The sequence below is a fragment of the Nipponia nippon genome, unplaced genomic scaffold (assembly GCF_047370975.1).
Source record: "Nipponia nippon isolate SJK-2023a ecotype South Korea unplaced genomic scaffold, ASM4737097v1 scaffold_5, whole genome shotgun sequence".
NCBI lineage: Eukaryota > Metazoa > Chordata > Aves > Pelecaniformes > Threskiornithidae > Nipponia > Nipponia nippon.
In genome coordinates, this window is record NW_028262369.1 from 81,456,393 (window position 1) to 81,474,688 (window position 18,296).

Below are 18,296 nucleotides of genomic sequence, written 5' to 3' on the forward strand. Positions count from 1 at the left end.
AGTTCATTAATTTGCGAAGCATATTCAGGTGTCAGGTAGACATTTAAAATACTGTACCCATAGTGCATACTTGCTCTGGGTTTTCCAGTGTAAAAATAAAACCGAAAATTAGTTAGGATAAATATTTATTTTCACATAACATTTCTTAATTGTGAAAAACACAATAGTCTATTCACATGTACACATAAACTTTTGTAATAAATTACATCCAAGAAATTGAGTAATTTTGACCAGGAATAGGAAATTAGAAGTAAATATAGCACTACATTTGCTTTATATTGTCTGTGATTTCAGAATGTTAAGATTAACATTGGAGAATAGCATTTACATTCACACAAGAACAGAGTGACTGTTTTAAAATAAAACCACTCTGAAATACTGAACAGAAATACAGAATGCCATTGAATACACTGATTTCTTAATAGTCTTAAGAGTTGGTCAAGTGAAACTAATACATTTTGATTGTATACATTATCTGTAACAAAGTCAGCAACATATTAAAACACCACCAGCCTGCTTTCGGGACAAACCAGTATTGAAATTCTATACTAACCTTAAAACAACTGGAACCTTACAATTTATCAAGTACACAAAACAAAGCATTTAGCCTTAATGCATCAGCATTTTTTTCCTAAATTTACAAATAGAAACACTGAATTAAATGTAAATCCTTCGTTGTGTCCATTGGATTCTTTTTTTCTCCATAAAAATGGCCTTTAATGGGCTTCGATAATGCTAAGTCAAGTTTAGAACAGTGACCCTATTAGTTTGCAGCAAAATGCAATTATCATTTATGGCTAAAGTTGTAAAACATACACACTCACAAGCACAAAAACATTAGAAGGAATACTTAAAATGTGCTGAATATGAAAAGTTGTTCACATGAGGTCTATGGAAAGACTACCATATTTTGGAAAGCTGGGGAATGTTAAAGCCCTGTAGTTGAGTCATTACAAAGATTACAAGACTGTAATTCTTTTTTGTAGGATTCAAAGTAATAGCATAATAATGAGAGTTAGCTTTCATTTAATAATTTAAAAATTTCTCTTAAAAAAATTTAAAAATCAATTAATTCCAAATAACGCAATAAAACTTTTGCTCCACATCTCTATTAATTCAATACCTAATCTCGCAGTCCTTGTTTTACACAAAAGAACAGCTTGAAGGATCAGGCAGTAACAAAATCCATTATGAAAAATGTCTTTGTAATGGCTTTAAAGCCACATTTTAGTTTGCAATGTTGTTTTTATCTTTTAATCGATATGTACTTGATGGAATAGTGAAGAGCTGTAACAAAACCAACAGCAGGATACCCATTTAAGTATTATACACAACTAATCTCTGAAATTAAGAGGTTTATAGTTGTTAGTAGAGAGAGGACAATATAAATACGCCCTTTATGTGGCTGTATTTTAGGCAATAAAGAGGAAAATCATTGGGCAGGTGATATAACTGCATGTGGGGTATAGTTTGTATCTACAAAATTTTCCCTATTATAAAATAATGGATTGATTAATGACATAATGCAGTTGTTTGCCTACCATGGCAACATTCATACAATACAAGATAAGATAGTGTAATCACAGATTGCATTTTAAGAAATACTGTACCCATGTTTCACATCAAAGGATGCGGTGGTGTTTTTCAACTAAGGTGAGAGAATGTTTTAATATATATATTTTAATATATTTTTAATATATATGACTATGTTCCAGTTACATACAAATTTGAATATTAAATACACTGTATTAAATCAAAGAAAACTTCACAAATACAGAATCTGACCCTGCAATCCTCATTGCAAGAGTAATCCATGACTTCAAAAGGACAGCTTGAGGAGGAAAGGATTGTCCTTGTTAGTTTGTTCACAGGGTCAGATCAGTTGTTACTTTAAAAACTTCTTTAATGTTTGCTTGTCAGTTTGGGTCTCCTGTAATCATTTACTCAAGTTAGGTGATTTCAAAAAAAAAAAAAATTGGAACAAATGTTTTCAAGTTCTACTTAATAATCTTCATTCAAGATTTCTCACACAGAAAAAGTAGCAAAATACAGTACAAACCTATTAACAGGAAAGTTGAATTTGAAAGAAACTTTGCTTGTTAAATTTATGATACGAGTACTGATAAATGGCCAGTATCAGCAAAGAACATGAAGATTTTTTGCATTGGCTACTGCAGACTTTTATACAGATACCAGACAATGTAGACATGTAGACAAGGTTGAAATGAGACAAATATTGCACTACATTACCTGTGCTAGTTTGAGATGAAAGACAAAAGTTACAAGGTCAAATCATTTATATTTAGTGGTTGTGGCACTCCATTCATTCATTTGTAAAAAAATTAATTGAAGAACAAGTCATAGACAAGTCTCCCGGTCAACACCTTTCCCTGAGTCAGCTTTCTTCTCTTTTCTGATTTCAGCACTAGGAAAAGAAGGAAAAAGAGTTACAGCAGCCATATCATATATATGTTAATGATTTACCTGAAAACCAACATCGCACTGATATTTGAATTAATTTTTCATGCTGCATAGCACAAACTGGGAAGCAAGTGAAAGTTTCTGTGCTGAATGGTGCAGAAGACATCAGCCAGCATTTTAGTGACGAGGTAGGTAGAGAACTTAAGATGTACAGACAGACAAGTCAGCCAGCATGCAAGCAAAGATAGCCACTTTTTTTTCTTGGCAAATGAAACTGTTAATTGATTAAATAATGGTAATGATACAGTTCTCAGACAATACCGGCATTTTCTTAAATGGCACAAACAAGAGGTCACAGTAAGTATTTCTTGTTTTTAAAATGTATTCTATTGCTCGATACACTTTTAGAAGGAATGTTTCTGAACTAGAGCAATGCAAGCCAATTTCCAACTGTAATATTTGGCTTTCAGTCTTGATTGGGGAGAGCAGGAGAAGGCTGGGGGGGTGGGGCGTGACAATATTCCCCATTTGGAGCTTAATACATACTTCCTCATGTATACATTATAAGGAAATAACTTTTAAAAAAAAAAAAAAAAAAGCCTGCAAGAACATACAAAAGCCATATCACTAAGAACTCCGAAGCAGAGTTCAAATTTGCATTCAGCTTTTTTCCAGTTAAAACACTGTTGATTTGCCTACAGAAAGCAATATATGTGCAAAGCAGATGATTTTTTTTGTGAAGAGGGTCCTAATTTACAACAGCGTAAATAAATAAAAGTCATGTTGTTGCAATGAGTTTCAATCACACTACAAAAATGCAAAGAGGCTTCCACAACACAGGCAAATCAAGCCTTCAACAAAGAGTGGCAAGGTATCTACAAATAGGATGGTTCTGAGAACAAACCTGTATCAAGCACATAACCTACCAGGTTTCATGGGAATAATTCCTTAACTAGAATGAATGAGAAATAGGCTGAGTTACACAAGGCTTAAAGAAAGCAAGGTCAATTCTCAAATTCTTAAGGTGATTCATGCACAATTTTACAATTATCTGACATTTTTCCTCACATAAAAATTGCTTTAAGGATACAAGTCAGTTCAGCCAAAGCTTACTCCTATGCCTATGGCAGCTTCCAGAGGTGTTAATGGAAATAGCTAAAGAATACCAACTTCTGCCACTTCAACTGCCAAATCTGTCACCTTCTGCAGAACAGTGATAGAACTGGGTATGTTATACTTTCTGCACACAAAGGGTATGCAAACAAATTCCTGGGGGGTGAATTTAAAGTGCAGCAGTACAGCAGGCAGAGAGTTACCTGTGCTTAGTAAAAGCAAACACTGAGGATGTGTTGTGTGCCTTACAGTCTAATATTTCCACGTTTTAGGTGCCTCTGTGATACCAGGAAAGTCTTCCTTCTATTTAGGATTCACATCTCTGAGCATCTCTTGCAGATGTGGGCTTTAATGCCTTGAGAAATTTGAAAAAAAAAAAGGACAAGTCCAGTCTTTTACCAGTAAAACACAGAACTGGTGGATCTGTAAGGGACTTGGAGCTCTCTTCCTCCCTACCAAGGGAGTATTCTCACAAGCCTGGGAAGGAAGGTTTGGGATGTGGGATTTGCATATCTCCAGGTAGAGAAGGGAACTCATACCATCTACAAAGTGATAGATGCCTCTTTCTCCAATACTTTAAAAGACCAGCTAGGACTACCTTCTATACGTGGTCAGATCTCCTGCATATGTTTTGAAATAGCTATCTGAAGGGCTTAATATTATAAGCAAAGACAGAGGAATATTTAATTACATGTACCAAAGAGGGCTGTGTTTCAGACAGGTGCCTTGGTGTTCAATTCTACCAAGACAGGCTCAAAAGCAGACTGTTAGGTTCTTAGGAATTTTAATCATGAAAAATTAAGGTTGGAAAATTGTAAAGTTCAGGTGCCTCTATGGTTAGGCAACAGTTGACTAAGTAAATCTCATTTAAGTCCCCTCTTCAGACACTTAAATACTGTTATGAATCTGGGATGTAAGAACAGTCACACACTATACTACTTCACAGAGCCAGGGGCAGGGCAGAGCTTATGATAGATATAATCCATGCATCAGTCTGAGAAGTCATTTGTATAAGCCCTTCCTGCCTAAAATCTCTCTTTGGAGATGATCTTGGTTTATTATTGGCCAGTCTTTCATTGGCCAAGTCAACTCAGTATTTCATTAGTACAAAGAACTTTCAGATTTTATGTATTCCAGAAATCACCCTATGTTGTTAACTCATCAGTGCCTTACATAAAAGGCATTACGTGAAATCATAGTACAGTATCATAATTTAATTATCCCCATTTAATAATATTTTGGGATATTAGTATGAGAAAGTAGACCTGACAACAGGGAAAGGAGTACTAAACACTTCTGTAGTTGAACTTCAAAAGGCATCAGTAAAATTAATTTCAAAACAACACAATTTTTTTCCCCTATGGTGAGATACCCTTCACTGAAGGGAACTGTGTAATGTAATACTGTAATTTGCAAAAATGCTACGACTGCTACCATTCCAAGCCTTCTTTTTTCTCAGTACTTACCTAGGATTGCATTATATCTTCATGTAATGATACATGCATTTAGGAATATAATGTTTCTTTAGCTCTCTCTAATATGATTTAAGATTAATGTTGTCTACGGTTTTGCTTATCAGTTAGCAAGCCTTCCAGTTTTAAAGTTCTTTCTTTGAATCTACTTCTGTCTGGGAGTCTGAGGTAAGGTAGAGCACATGAAAAAGCAGGATTTCGGATTCTTTAAGAGGTTGTTCCTTTACGACAGGACACTCATACCTAAAACCATAAAACCTGTGATCCCTTAGTTCCTTTTCACCTGAGTCTTTGTTTTCATGAGCAAAGATACAAGAACAGATTGAAAATGAGCTCATTAGAAACCAAGTTTCTATTTTACTGCAGTGGAAAGGCCAAATCATCTTTTACCAATGTTGTCTGAGCCACAGTCTATGTGGATGCTCTTTGCTCAAAGGATCTCTGAAAATTTCAGGTAAAAACAGTATATGTTTACATCATCTATCGTACCATCAAAGAAAGCAACATGCACCAGAAAAATTACAACTACTGCATCCCCAGAGGCTGTGAATGTACCACATCAGTTTCTTCTCTTTCTCCAGGCTTTCACAGCCTGGACAGCAGAGGCACATATGGTAAGAAAACCGCACTGTACATCCTTCTCCTATGCACCACACTGATTTCACTGTGACAGGATCCTCTTTCAGCCCATGTGTAGGGTGGAAGGCAAATCAGAACTACGCTGCTATTTTGACTGTCAGTGAAACAGCATTAAAATGATCCCATTAGCGGGCTGCTCCATGGGTGTCTGAAATGAAGATTCTCTGGTCATCAACTGTTCATCTTGTTCATGCTGTTTAGGGAAAGGAACACCACTGCAAGGCAGCATGCCATTTTGGGGTGACAAAATTAAAAAAATGTATTTCACTACAAAATTTTTTCTCTTACTGCATCTCTTCACCATAAAACAACGACCAGCTGTTTCAAACATGGAGCTTGTTTTGAAAACTAGATTTAGAAATAGGCAGAATGTAATTTGGTATTTTAAAAAAGTTGAAGAACTAATGAAAAAAAATCTAGGAATAAATTCAATTTAACATTTAAATATACTACATCTACAGTTTCTATTTTTAATACACAATAAATTTCAAATTTTAATATTAAGGACTTTGATGAGGACGTTTTACATTCATATTTGAAATTTCTTTTCATTCTGTCTCCCCAAAAATTACACAAAGTCAAGTCATTTGGGTTCCTAGGTGACACCACTTTGAATTGGAAGATACAATCAAGGAAGAGGTTGGGGGACAGGGTCTTACCTTTGGGGAATCAGCTTCTAGAGTGATTAGGAAGGGGAGCTTATGACAAAAATGTGATATAAAACAATTAGGTAGAAAATAGTTAAATTTAAAATTTGTGGAAACAGAGAAAAATCTCTTACAATCATACTGTGCTTGTATTTAGTATTTTCTTATTCCCATAATAACTCTGTAGCACAGATAAAACATTGTTGCTTCATTTTACATTTGTCTGGACTAAAATTTGAACGTATTTAAGCTGTTTTGAGTACAAGTGAAGTAGGTAGAAAAATCAAAAGAAGTGATGCAATCTTAAAATTATGTTCACTCCAAATATTAGTAGATCGCATTCAGAGTACTGGGCTCTTCATATAGGTATTTCCAGGGCAGTGATGACCACTTCTTTTTCAAGAGGAGAGAACAAAAGCAAGCAGAACAAACACAACAGCTGTTGTGCAATAACCAGGTGTGGGCTGGTGATTCATTACACAAGCATTAGGCATGCTCAACTTCATTTTCCACTGTAGCATAACTAAGTAGCATGCAAATATTTATGATTTTTTTTTTTTTTTTAATAAATGTACGTAGTGAATTTGTATTTTGAGCTCAGAATATTATGACGGGACATAAATAAAAGGAAACCTCAAGAAATAAAACTGCAAGATGCTAGAAATCTTTCTAATCCCTAGCAAAATGTTCTAGTATTGGTTTGACACCAATATACAAAGTATAATGTAGTAAAAAAATTTAAAACCTTTTAGAAGGAAAGCTTGACTCCTTATCTTTTGCATTCTCCGAGGATATCAACAATGTCTTCCACACAGCAGTTTTTGCCATTTCATCAGAAATGTTTATCACAGATGGGTCATCTCTAGGCAAGAATAAAAGTAAATACACAGTAAAACAATGAGCAATCAGTCTTTGTTACTTGTTAACTCTACAAAAGTCCTTGAAAACTGATAGTGATGACAATAAATAAATGCAATGTAAGTTAAGAAATTATGTTAAACTTCAAAATCCTGAACAATTACTTAAGTATTCTCTTAAAACATCTTAGCACTTTAGCATTTTCCTCCTCCAACAGCAATTAATCACAGTAACATCAATAAAATATATTGTTGCACTTCAAACTAACAGACAGAGAAAAACGAGGAATTGTGAAATCAAGTATTGTCCAAGATACCACAGCATGCCAGTGGCATAGTTGGATTAAACAAGAATCCTAAGAGTTCCTAACAGTTCTCAAAGTACTTATGCTCTGAAACTCCACCCGCTTTTAAAACAATTTTAAAAGCAATCCAAAACCTTGACAAAGATTTAAGAGATCTAATAAAAATGCCCCAGCTAAACAAGCTAATCAGTAGCTTTAAGCAGCACTCTGCAGCCATTATGCCCTTAGCTTTACCGGGACTGCTCCAAATATGTATTCATACACTTAAGAATAATAAAGTCTTAAATGTTTTAAGGGCCTGCCTGTGTATTATTCCTGACTTCATCGTTTACGTATGGCTTGACATTCAGTAAGCCCTCAGTAAACTTGTTTTCACAGTGGTTTTGGGAACCACTTTATCAGCCAATGTCCTGACTCTTCTTTTCAGCTGTAGGACTCTTACCCTTACAGTACAGAGAGTCAGATATTACCCTGGCAACTCTACCTAAGTAAACACACTATAGATCAATACAGATCACACCTCAAGATAAATTAAGCCAAGTATTGCTAACATGAAATAGAACAAAAAGGTATGGACAAAAGAAGAAAAAAACAGACCATTAGAAGTGTGATGAATCAAAAGTAAGAAATAGGCTGGGATTTTTCAGAGACACAGACAGCTGTTTGCCTCAGGAGACATTAGGGTAACTTCATGTTACAATATAAGAGACCACTCTGAGATAGTGTTCCTATGAACTCAACATTAATTCAGAGGTTACTATCAGCAGATATTTCAAATCTTTATTACTAACTTTCTTTCTGAAAACTGTAAATGAGAGTCCTTATGGGCTGGCCATGTGTATTATTACCATCTATAACGTAGGCTTTCCTGCTTAAGTTGTGTCAGCCCTGCGTTACGCCTCATCTACCCTGGACAGCTCTTGATTCACTTATTATCTCACATAGATAGGATCTTAATTAGAATGTTTTAAAAAGTAATACTGTAAGAACCTATTTTTTCTGGGGTGCGTTCAAAACCGTTCCTGGCTCCCTGCTAGCATCAGGATGAAGGGTTTGACCTGCTCTACATCTTCCTTTTGTACTGTGCATGTCAGAAGCCAAGGTTCATTATGAACGCCCTGATCCTGCAGTCCTGCCCAAGGGAAAACTTCAACTAGTGTGTCCTTTTCCTAGGGACTGTGAGATCACGTGGAAAGACTAGAAAAGGGCTGAGCTTGTTAAATGCTGCAGTATATGGTTCAGTTCACCTATCTATACTCTACTACCAGACAGACATCCTCCTGACATTCAGTAAGCATTAAGAATTAAATATGTGGCATGTTTATTTTATTTGTTTAATTGCAACTCACCTAAAAGAGGAAAGGTATATTTTACCTGTAATGTCCTTCTAGTGGTAACTGAACAGTCCCTTCCTCTTCCATTGCTAACATACTTTGCTCTTCCTAGAAGGAAGGAATTTAGATGTGAGACAGGATATGATGTTGTGAAAAGTGAAATTTATATACTTTAATCCTTTCTCCCCTTTTCATTAAGTATTTATTTGAGGTTCTTAAAGTAAGATACTTTTCAACTCTTAATTTAAATATTTGACATTTTAAACCCTCTATTTTAAGAGGTGCATCTTCACTTAATGTTATTTTTCAATGTGAAATACAGGATACACTTTTGTAACAATAAAGAAAGAGAAAAATTAGTATCACTGGGTGATCAGCTGTATGGTGAATTTTAAATATCATGCAATGTTAACATGCAAAAATCAGGGAAGCGCAATTTAAGTTTGCACACACAGTTTTAATACTGATAAAGTTTTATTGCAGTGAAAGGTAGTGAAACAAGACACCAAAATTAGTTTTCACTTGAACAGGGGAAAAAACTTCTGTGAGTAACAGGAAGTAGAGAGAACTAGGAGACATATCTACCAAAAATATTTTTGTCAAATATATACAAATTTAGAAAATCTATCTTAGGGGGAGGGGAGAACAAAACAACACCCCTCAAGCACCATGTCCTGCCTGCAAGAACAAAGGAAAACAGGTCTCTGTCTTTCAGACATCAGCTCAAGGCTCCACGAGAGGATTCTCAAGGCTCACACCCCTGTTAGGTCAGGAGAACCACAGCCAGGAGGCTAACATGCCTTCACATGAATGTAACCATCAAATCCTGCCCTAAAAACTGTTGCACTGCATGTGTATGAGCATAACAGACACCCAGAGACCTCCACGTCTTTCTTCCCTTTGTTAGATGGTTGTGTAACAGTTTACCCTGGTGCCTGTTTTAAAGTGTGAGTTAGCTCTCCCAAGAAGAGCATACCATTTTCTGGCAGATCACCCAAAACCCCACATGCATCACACACATTGATAAGTTGGTATTAGCTGGAAGAGCCAGTACAATTTTCCAAAATAGTAGAATTTAAGTCCTCTCTGCACAGAAATTTGCTTCTTCTATGTTTTACTATTACAGCTATTTTAAAGTCACAACATTTTTTTCTCCATAATAGGAGAAGTCACTTTGTTCATTCCTGTCTCAGAAAGACTTAATTGATTAAAATCGAAGTGGCTTCCAAAGGAGGTCTGTGAGAAGAAGACATATATAATATCCACTATAAATGACAAAGCCTTGGAAAAACATGGCCTGAAAGTATAAAAACAACTTAAGTGATGAAATTAGGATCCAATGAAATAAGTTTCAGATCTTGTCAACTATATTTCTGAATATTCTTGTGGGTAGAATACTTCTATTTTTAAAAGCCGTGTGATAGCAACTCTCCAATTAATTCCTTAGGCTACATGTCAGAAGTTTTATTACTAGTTAATTTTGTCATTTCCAGGCTTCACAGCTTCATAAGTTTTTGACAGTTGAACAGTCTTAATAATAGCTCCAAATATTTAGAAATGCCAAAATATGTAAAAATAACCTCTCAAAACAGACAGTGAATGAAATAAAGTAACACCAGTAGATTTTCCCAGTTTTGTTTTCTGATGCCATCCTATCAAGCATGGGAAGGAAAGTGACATATAACCAAAACATAAGGATAACAAGGAATTCTTTCCAATAACCAGACCCACAACAGAGAGCTACCTTGGTTACTTTTGGTTACCCTGAATTGTGATGACAACAGATACTGTGATGAAACAACTCTCTGGTCTGCTTTGATTCAAGGGGGAAAATAATGACTCACGTATTTTAATTTCAGCCTGGTAGTTTTCCAGGCACATACTAAATAGTAAATAATCATAATGATGTTTATCACACCTAGGTAAAACCTTTTCCCCAAAAACGTACTCTATGAAAGTATGTTGAATGTGGCAAAGAAAGGAAAGTTACAGTTCTCCAGGTTACACATGAGGCAGTGAGTTGTCAAAGGTCATGGAAGAATCCTGAAGGCAGAGAAATCTAGTTTTCATAGTTACATGTTCAAATTATTAGCTGTTGTCCTATTTCTGCAAATAGACTTACCAATGGGAATCCTTACACACACCATTTCACTGGTCTCAAATCACCTCTCAGGGCATCCCTCAGGATAAATTGCTGATTTACCCGTTCACATTGTCTAGTTTTTGCAGTACCCTTGTACCACCAAAGGGTTATGTCTCACGTGTCCTGGGCTTTTGCAGAGGTCTTCAGGGCATCTTAGAGGTCGTATGGACAACTGTCCCCAGAGCACTCCTGCCTAGAAGTGACCACAGCCTGCCAAAACCATGTGGCATCATCTGCACCTTCACCTCCCACTGCCACCACAGCCTCACACCATGTTACTATTCGAAAGTGCTGGTGCAGGACACACAACTCCCATTTAAAATAACCTGGCACCAACATATTCTACCTACTGCTCCTGCAGTTAGTGTTTCTCAATCAAGACTTGTCCTTCATTTAGTTGGGCCCAGTACTGATGTTCCCTAACAGTTGACATCGATCAGGTGGCTGATATCAGGGACAAAGACCTCTGTCCCTTACACATGAAGTTACTTTGTATTCCCACAGTTTTATATGATATTCAAACAAGCAATTCATGAAGCAGCAGCTAGATGAAAATGCTATCAAGCAGGTGCAAAACTGGTTAGAAATCTACAGTCAGAAAGATATGCGTTTCACTGTCAAAATACAGGAACATTCTGAGTAAGAATCTCTACTGTACTGAGTTTGTAAGAAATGATCTGAAATGCATGTCCTTTGAAAGGAGATGAGGAGTCCCGATCTGAAACAGTCAACTGGGTGGTAGTGCCATAGGCTGTAAGTACATGTCTGAGTATTTGGTTAACAGGGGTAAGCAGTGTCACTGACCTTTTCATTAGAAAGTGGAAGTAAATTGTTTCTGCAGCAGCAGATGGAAAATGCTGGCCCAGAGTGTAATAGGGATACTGCCAGGGTTATGACACTGCTGAGCAGGGAGGGCACAGGGTGACAGCATGTGACCTATGTATGGCTCAGATCTAGCTGGGACATGCCATGCCCCTTAAATTCTGCAGTGCTCTCCCTCAGCAGGGATGAGACCAGTCCCAACACAGCATCAAGTTGCCCCAGGCATCTGAGGGCCTTCCTACAGACACAGGTTCATCCCTGCACGTCATCTGAGTGGGTCTCAGGAGCAATGCCAGGAGCACTGTAGATACTATGTTATATGACAGTATGGCAGCATAAGAATCTATATCTAGTAGACATCCCCACCTAAGCCTATTAGATTTGTAACCTTAAAATAACTTCTATAAACCTTGAAAATATTACAGCATATACTGTTAACAAGTCTGCCTGTTGCATGGAATATGCCTTATTTACAGAATTTTCTCTAAATGACTGAAGGAGAAATTGATAAAGTGCTACACACCAAGAAAACCTGAAACTATGACCCACCTCTTTCTCAGCATCTTCCAGTTTCTTTTTCTTGCTCTCGGGCATCAAATCATCTAACCAACTGAGCTCCCGCTTAGTAAAAAAGAAATCCATGAGTTTTCGGACAAATACCAAAGCTAGGACCTGTAAAGATATTAATTCAAAGAATTAGGAAATTAAGCAAGTAAAACTAAAAATTATGCTTGTAGAGGAATACTTTTGAAAGCGACCACAGTTTACAGCTAGAATTTTACCCTTTAATTTGGATAGGCTAACAGCTGGTCTTCCTTTGTTCAGATGAGCTATGGCTTGAAGGATTTAACAATCACTGAGGTCAGCAGGTACCTTTAATTTTCAATTAGTGAAATGATCAGAGAAATAATCACTTAAGCAGCAGAAGAGATTTTCCTTTTATTTCCAGGAAGACACAGAATTATTCAGTAAAGTTCCTCAGTGCAATGAACAATCTTCCTTAATGAGTGAATGTTCTTTCTGTAAAATGATTAAGCACTACTCCTTAAATAAAAACATCAAGTAAAATTTTTATTTTTTTTTTTTAAGAGAAGAATTTTCCCTAAGAGAATACAAAGCTGGGCTATCCACACATATAAACAGAGCACAACCTAGACTCAAACTAGAGGCTATATGTAGAATTTTTCCTTACTTCAGTATGAATTGTCCTTTAACATTGAATCAAAGCAATATTGTAATTACCTGCCTACAGTTTTTTTTTTTCTTCAATAATAATTATCCACAAGTGAAAAGGGATTTTTAGAGGAAATAAAAAATATTCATACCATCATAGGAAAGACAATGGCAGCTCTTGAAACCTTTATAATCCACAGAAGCACAAGACAACTCAGCTGAATTACAGTGAAGAGATGGACCTTTCTAAGAGGAACATGCCTCAGATAAATAAAATCTGGCTGATGCTTTGCAGGCATCCAGAATAATTTTATCCTGTCAAAAAGCTGAAAGAGAAATTTTAAAAAGTTTCAAAATGAGATGCATCAAAATGAGCTGTAGGATCATCTATGCTGACATTCACACACTGCCTAAGAGATCCTGAATATCCTAAGAATCTGGCTTGTTATTCTAAAGGCAAAAACTGTGCAGAAGTTCAGGAGCACAGAAAAAGACTACCTCAGTTACAATCATGAGTCATGAATATATACTAGTCCAACAGCGGTAAAGGACTCATCTTCTCTCCAATTGAGCCACCAGAGTAAGAATGAGAATTGTATTATTTAATTATTTGGTTAGTCATACTTCTTAAATTCCTATCAATTTTAATACACGTGTCTCCCTAGGTATTTCTATTGCAGATGTGCTGAGATGTTGCATTCCACTGAATTATATATAGTCATACTCCAGGAAACATCCTGCTCATAACTGCATAATAGGTTACACACAAAGAAAACAGTTACTTTAAAGTAGTACTGCTAAGATTTCAAGTCAAGAACTCTTAAAATTAGGCAAAGCCAGAGTTCAAAGTAGACATGAATCAACTGTGAATCAAACCGAATGGAAGCTGGTTGATCCTGTTAGTCATACACACTATTACACCGCCTTTCTAATACATTCTAAACTTCTGTTTTTCAACAACTGAGCTCTGCCTCCTTTAGCACACAAAAAGCTGATCATGGAGGGATCTCTTCAGCCTTTTATCTCCTGCAGATGAAAATCTTTTTTTTTTTTTTTTTTCAAGTTTACTTCACCAGACACTTTATCCCAGGCTGTTTTCTTTTCCCTATTGCACTTTCTTCACAAAACCAGGAACAAAACAAAACAACAACAAAAAAAGGCCAGCCATAAAGCCAACTGCCATGTCGTTAGGAACGTACATGAGAGGTTCTTGTTTTTCAGACCCATTTGGCTCCATACTGACCTGAGACTTCGTGTCAGCTGCTATGGCACAGTGGTGATGGTGATGCACCATTTCTCCCTGCATGGATGAGCCGTGCTATATTCACACAGTCTTCAGGAATTTCAGGTTTCAGGAATTTTTATTGAGCATGTGCAAACTGCATTTTTAAAGGCTTATAATTTGGCCAGATTTGAGCAGATTTCTTTTTCACAGAAACAGCAAAAAGCACATCCTCCCACAAAAGCCATCTTATCAAATCTCAATTCCTTGTCCCCGCTTGGGGGAGGGAGAAAGGGAGGATGCTATCACTTTTCCAAGTAAAGATAGCCAGATTTTAGCATGCCTTAAAAACACTCCTCAATAGTGTACTTTCTCATACCCTTGTTCTAAGAAACAGCTGAACCATAGTTGAAATTATCTAAACCTCAGTAAAAGCCGAACTACGCTGCTTAGAATATCAACCCAAATGGTAAGAGCTAGGCAAAGTTATACAAGAAGAGTCTCTGAATAGAAAACACCAGTCAAAAAACAAGAGATGTTGCCAGCTTTGCGTATAAATAATAGGGAGGTAAAAAAACGCAAGACATTTTTAACTTGCAATCAAAAATTTAAACATAATGAAAGAAACAATCAGGCATTTTCTTTGCTCTTTGTATTTGACAACCTTTTGCACAGTATAATTCATGTTTTCGTCATGCGATTGTTCTTTCTCAATTGTCTTGGAAGTGTATCAATATCTCAACTTTCGATAACAAACAAAGGCACACTTGAAAATTTGAGTGTTTGTGTCAGATGGGCTGAAAGCTTTGACACCATGCCATTTAACACTGCAGTCATCCAGGAGAAATGGTACACAGGATACCATTACCGACCCTGACCTGAATGCTGGGGTGCCTGGCTTCCGCCAGGGGCTCCTACTTAAGGCCACTGCAGGAATGCTGCCCTTCCACTAGACTCGCCCTTCATCCCTGAGGCCAGAAATTAAGTAGCATGGGACTTGCAACAGTCCACTTCCCTGCCTGGGGCATTGATTTGCACAGGAAGTATCTTCAAAATCTCACCTATGTTAGTTTTAGGGCGAGTCAGCCAAAAGCCTCACATAGGCAAAGTTCAAGATCAAGCTTACCACTACAAAAGCACTAACTTGGAAGCTGAAAAGGCAGCAGGGAAGCAAGTGAATGGGGAAGCAGGGGAGAGGGAAGAGATCCTGATAGTTGTTACTCAGTTTTTAGGCTCAGCCAAAATTCCCTTGATAACAAGGGAGAAGAGAAAACTCAGCACCTAAAAAATAAAAAATTGGAGCACATTACCTAAAGGGAATACGCTATTTAGAGAGAATCCCTTTTCCTTTTTAAGTGAGTCGCTTTCAAGAATTTAAAGTTGGCAACATTCCTTTAAGATAATACACAAAAGTTAATAAAATAATAAGAACAGCTACACATTTTATAGAAAGCATCTTCAGTAACACACTCTTCATAAATCCATTTTACCTGAATTCCCTTTAGAGATGAAGCACCCATGTAAAGAAATACTCCATAAAGTACTGGCATAGGAATAAACTGCACAAGAAGCAGAGAAAGGGAAGAGCATATTAAATACCATTGAACAATTTTAAATGCTTCTAGAAAGACATTCTAAACAGTTGAAATTCAAAGTGCCATATGCCTGCATTAATCAGACAAGTTGTAAATTCAGAGTCACTCAATTACAAATTAATAATGTTTCTCAGAGTATAAAGCAAAAGAAGAATCTGGCTCTACAGTTTCATTTTCCTCTCACGGCCAGTTATTACAATATGCTTTATTCACTATTAATAAAATTAACAGAACTATACGAAAAATGAAAGTGTTTGGTATTTACTTAAATTCTTTACTTAAGACTGTTCAGGAGAGCATCTGAATAGTAAAGCTATAATCCTCAGAAAAATGTTCCAAGATACACATAACATACTTCATATTGCTAAAAGAAATGTTCTGTGCTGTAAGCATTTAAAAATGGGTGAATGACTTTTATGGAATGATTTTGTAAGAGACTGTTTTAAATGTTAGGCTCTCAGTATATGGTGTGTAGGTAAAGGAAAATTTCCATAGATAAGTATCTGTTTTAAATAATAAATACACAAAACGCATGTCCTCTGTGTTTTCAAAGTGAAAGTTTTATGATATACTTAATAAAATTCTACTGGGAAGTACAAGTTCTAAGGACTTATTGCCTTCACTGTGACAACATGCAAGTCTAAATTCTGGTCTTGCTGAATCCAGTAGCAAAACTCTCACTGATTTTGCAGAGGTCAGGTAATTCTTTAAAAAAGTAAGTATTACGTATATAGATGGTATTATATATGCATATAATTGCATATTATGCATATATATGCATATAACGCATATTAACAGCTGGACCTGATGATCTTAAAGGTCTTTGCCAACCTAAACGATTCTATGATTCTATATAACTGGACACTCAGTTTCAGGACACTGGTGATCCATGTTGAGTGTGCAGGCAGCATGAGGGAATTTTCGTGTTCGCTTCCAAGAAAGGAACCATAGAACGTTTCTTGCAACTGTGAAAATATTTTTAAATTATCCAGAAAGCACAAAATGTTTTAAATTTTCTAAATAAATTTACTTATTGGTATAACTTAGCAAGACTGTTTCATGATAGTTTGCCACGGGCCCCAAGTATAGACAAAGGGTGAATCTTCATATACTACAGGTCAATGGCAGAATTCCCTTTGACTTCAGTCAGGCCAGATTTTCATTACAAGGTTTCTGTTTTAAAAAAAAAATTTATTACACAAAATTAGAATTCCACTTCAGATTATCACTGATAACATTATGCTAGTTAGTAACGTGCCTGGAAAGGGCACTCATTAAACAATACAGTAACAACAGTGAAATGTTCAGTGCATTGCAGTATTTAGGTTTTCCTTACTTCCCCCAAATTACCTTTAGGATACTTGTCAAAAAGACAGACGAGCCCATAAGGATAAAAATCATGAGCCCCGTGACTCTTTGCTCCCGGATTCCAAGAAATTTTGGTTGCTCCCCTGGAGCGGAGCACTCTGATTCCAGTTTTAAGCTGTTCACATGGGAAATAGAGAGGACAGTAGCTGCAACAAACCATGGCAACCCCATAATAGAGCACACTCCAAGCATGACTGCCACCATGAGTAGGTCGAGATGGTATCCACATCCTTTCTGTTAAAAAAAGTAACAAAAGCAAGAAGATATAAAATGACATCTGAATTAAGGAGAACACTCCTGGCAGGCATTCCTAATGAACAGTTAGAGACAATTTAAAAATTTGTGACTTGCAGGAAAAAATAGCGTTCTTCTATGTGTTACTCAGGTTGGGTCAGTAGTGATGGCAAACTGGTTATCTAAGGGGAATTCCTATTAGTTCACAAGAAATGCTTAATGTTATTAGACTCGTTCCAGTTATGAGTTAAGTGTACTTATCATAAATCCACTTTACAATAGGCACCAAATACTTTTTGCTGCTTACAAAAGAGATACTAGTAACACAACAGAAAATACATATATTTTCTGTTTTAACTAAATCTCTTCCATGGATGACAGTAAGCAGAACATCCAGCTGCACTGCCAACTTTTCCACTGCACTAATGTTAATAGACCCTCCAGCCATCCTTACACAGGCAGCAGAAAAATATGTATTTTGATTCTTTCCTACATAAAAACTCTTAAGTTAACATTTACAAAGTCAGTTTATGCTATAGAGGGCCATAAAACCACATTGATCTTTTTAAAGTTTTTATAGATGGTAAGCACGTGATGGTAGTAAGTTTTCACTCATGTACCTTCATCTTACCTAAGAACAGATAGCTAGAAATTAAGAGAAATTAAACTATAATTAAGCTGTATATTAAATTAAACTATAAAATAATATTCACCATCAGGCACTGTTTTACTGTTTCCCTATTGAATACTTAAAAGTAGTACCAAAAACATTCATATGAGAAGTCAATACAAAACCTTTGGTTTTGGATCATCCCTAGTAGTCAAATACTTCATAAATTTACTAACAGGAGAATGTTGCTTTGCTTTTGTAGTAGTGGATAAAACTCTTTGGTCGAATCTTAGATATATTTAAAAACCTGCAAATACAACCTGCACTTGAAAATGACCAAT

At 36.2% G+C, this 18,296-nt stretch overlaps 1 protein-coding gene across 12 annotated transcripts in view; it reads right to left on the reverse strand.

Moving 5' to 3' along the window:
* Positions 1-108: 108 nt before the first annotated feature.
* Positions 109-18,296, reverse strand: part of SLC4A10 (solute carrier family 4 member 10) — a 202,024-nt gene continuing 183,836 nt past the window's right edge. For 7 of the 12 annotated variants that reach the window (XR_015698619.1, XR_015698618.1, XR_015698617.1 and 4 more), the window contains 9 exons: positions 17,094-17,345; positions 15,639-15,707; positions 13,079-13,252; positions 12,303-12,425; positions 8,829-8,896; positions 7,038-7,154; positions 6,305-6,343; positions 3,348-3,373; positions 109-2,425 (listed from right to left, as the gene is read on the reverse strand). Coding sequence is in view for 4 of the 12 variants with exons in the window: in XM_009461998.2 (XP_009460273.1) it covers positions 2,359-2,425; positions 7,038-7,154; positions 8,829-8,896; positions 12,303-12,425; positions 13,079-13,252; positions 15,639-15,707; positions 17,094-17,345 (870 nt within the window). In the remaining 8 variants the exon portion in view is untranslated. Of the gene's footprint in view, positions 2,426-3,347; positions 3,374-3,483; positions 3,890-6,304; positions 6,344-7,037; positions 7,155-8,828; positions 8,897-12,302; positions 12,426-13,078; positions 13,253-15,638; positions 15,708-17,093; positions 17,346-18,296 lie in introns of those variants that run through there. The other 5 variants (XR_015698615.1, XM_087730534.1, XM_087730532.1 and 2 more) reach the window with 5 other exon arrangements.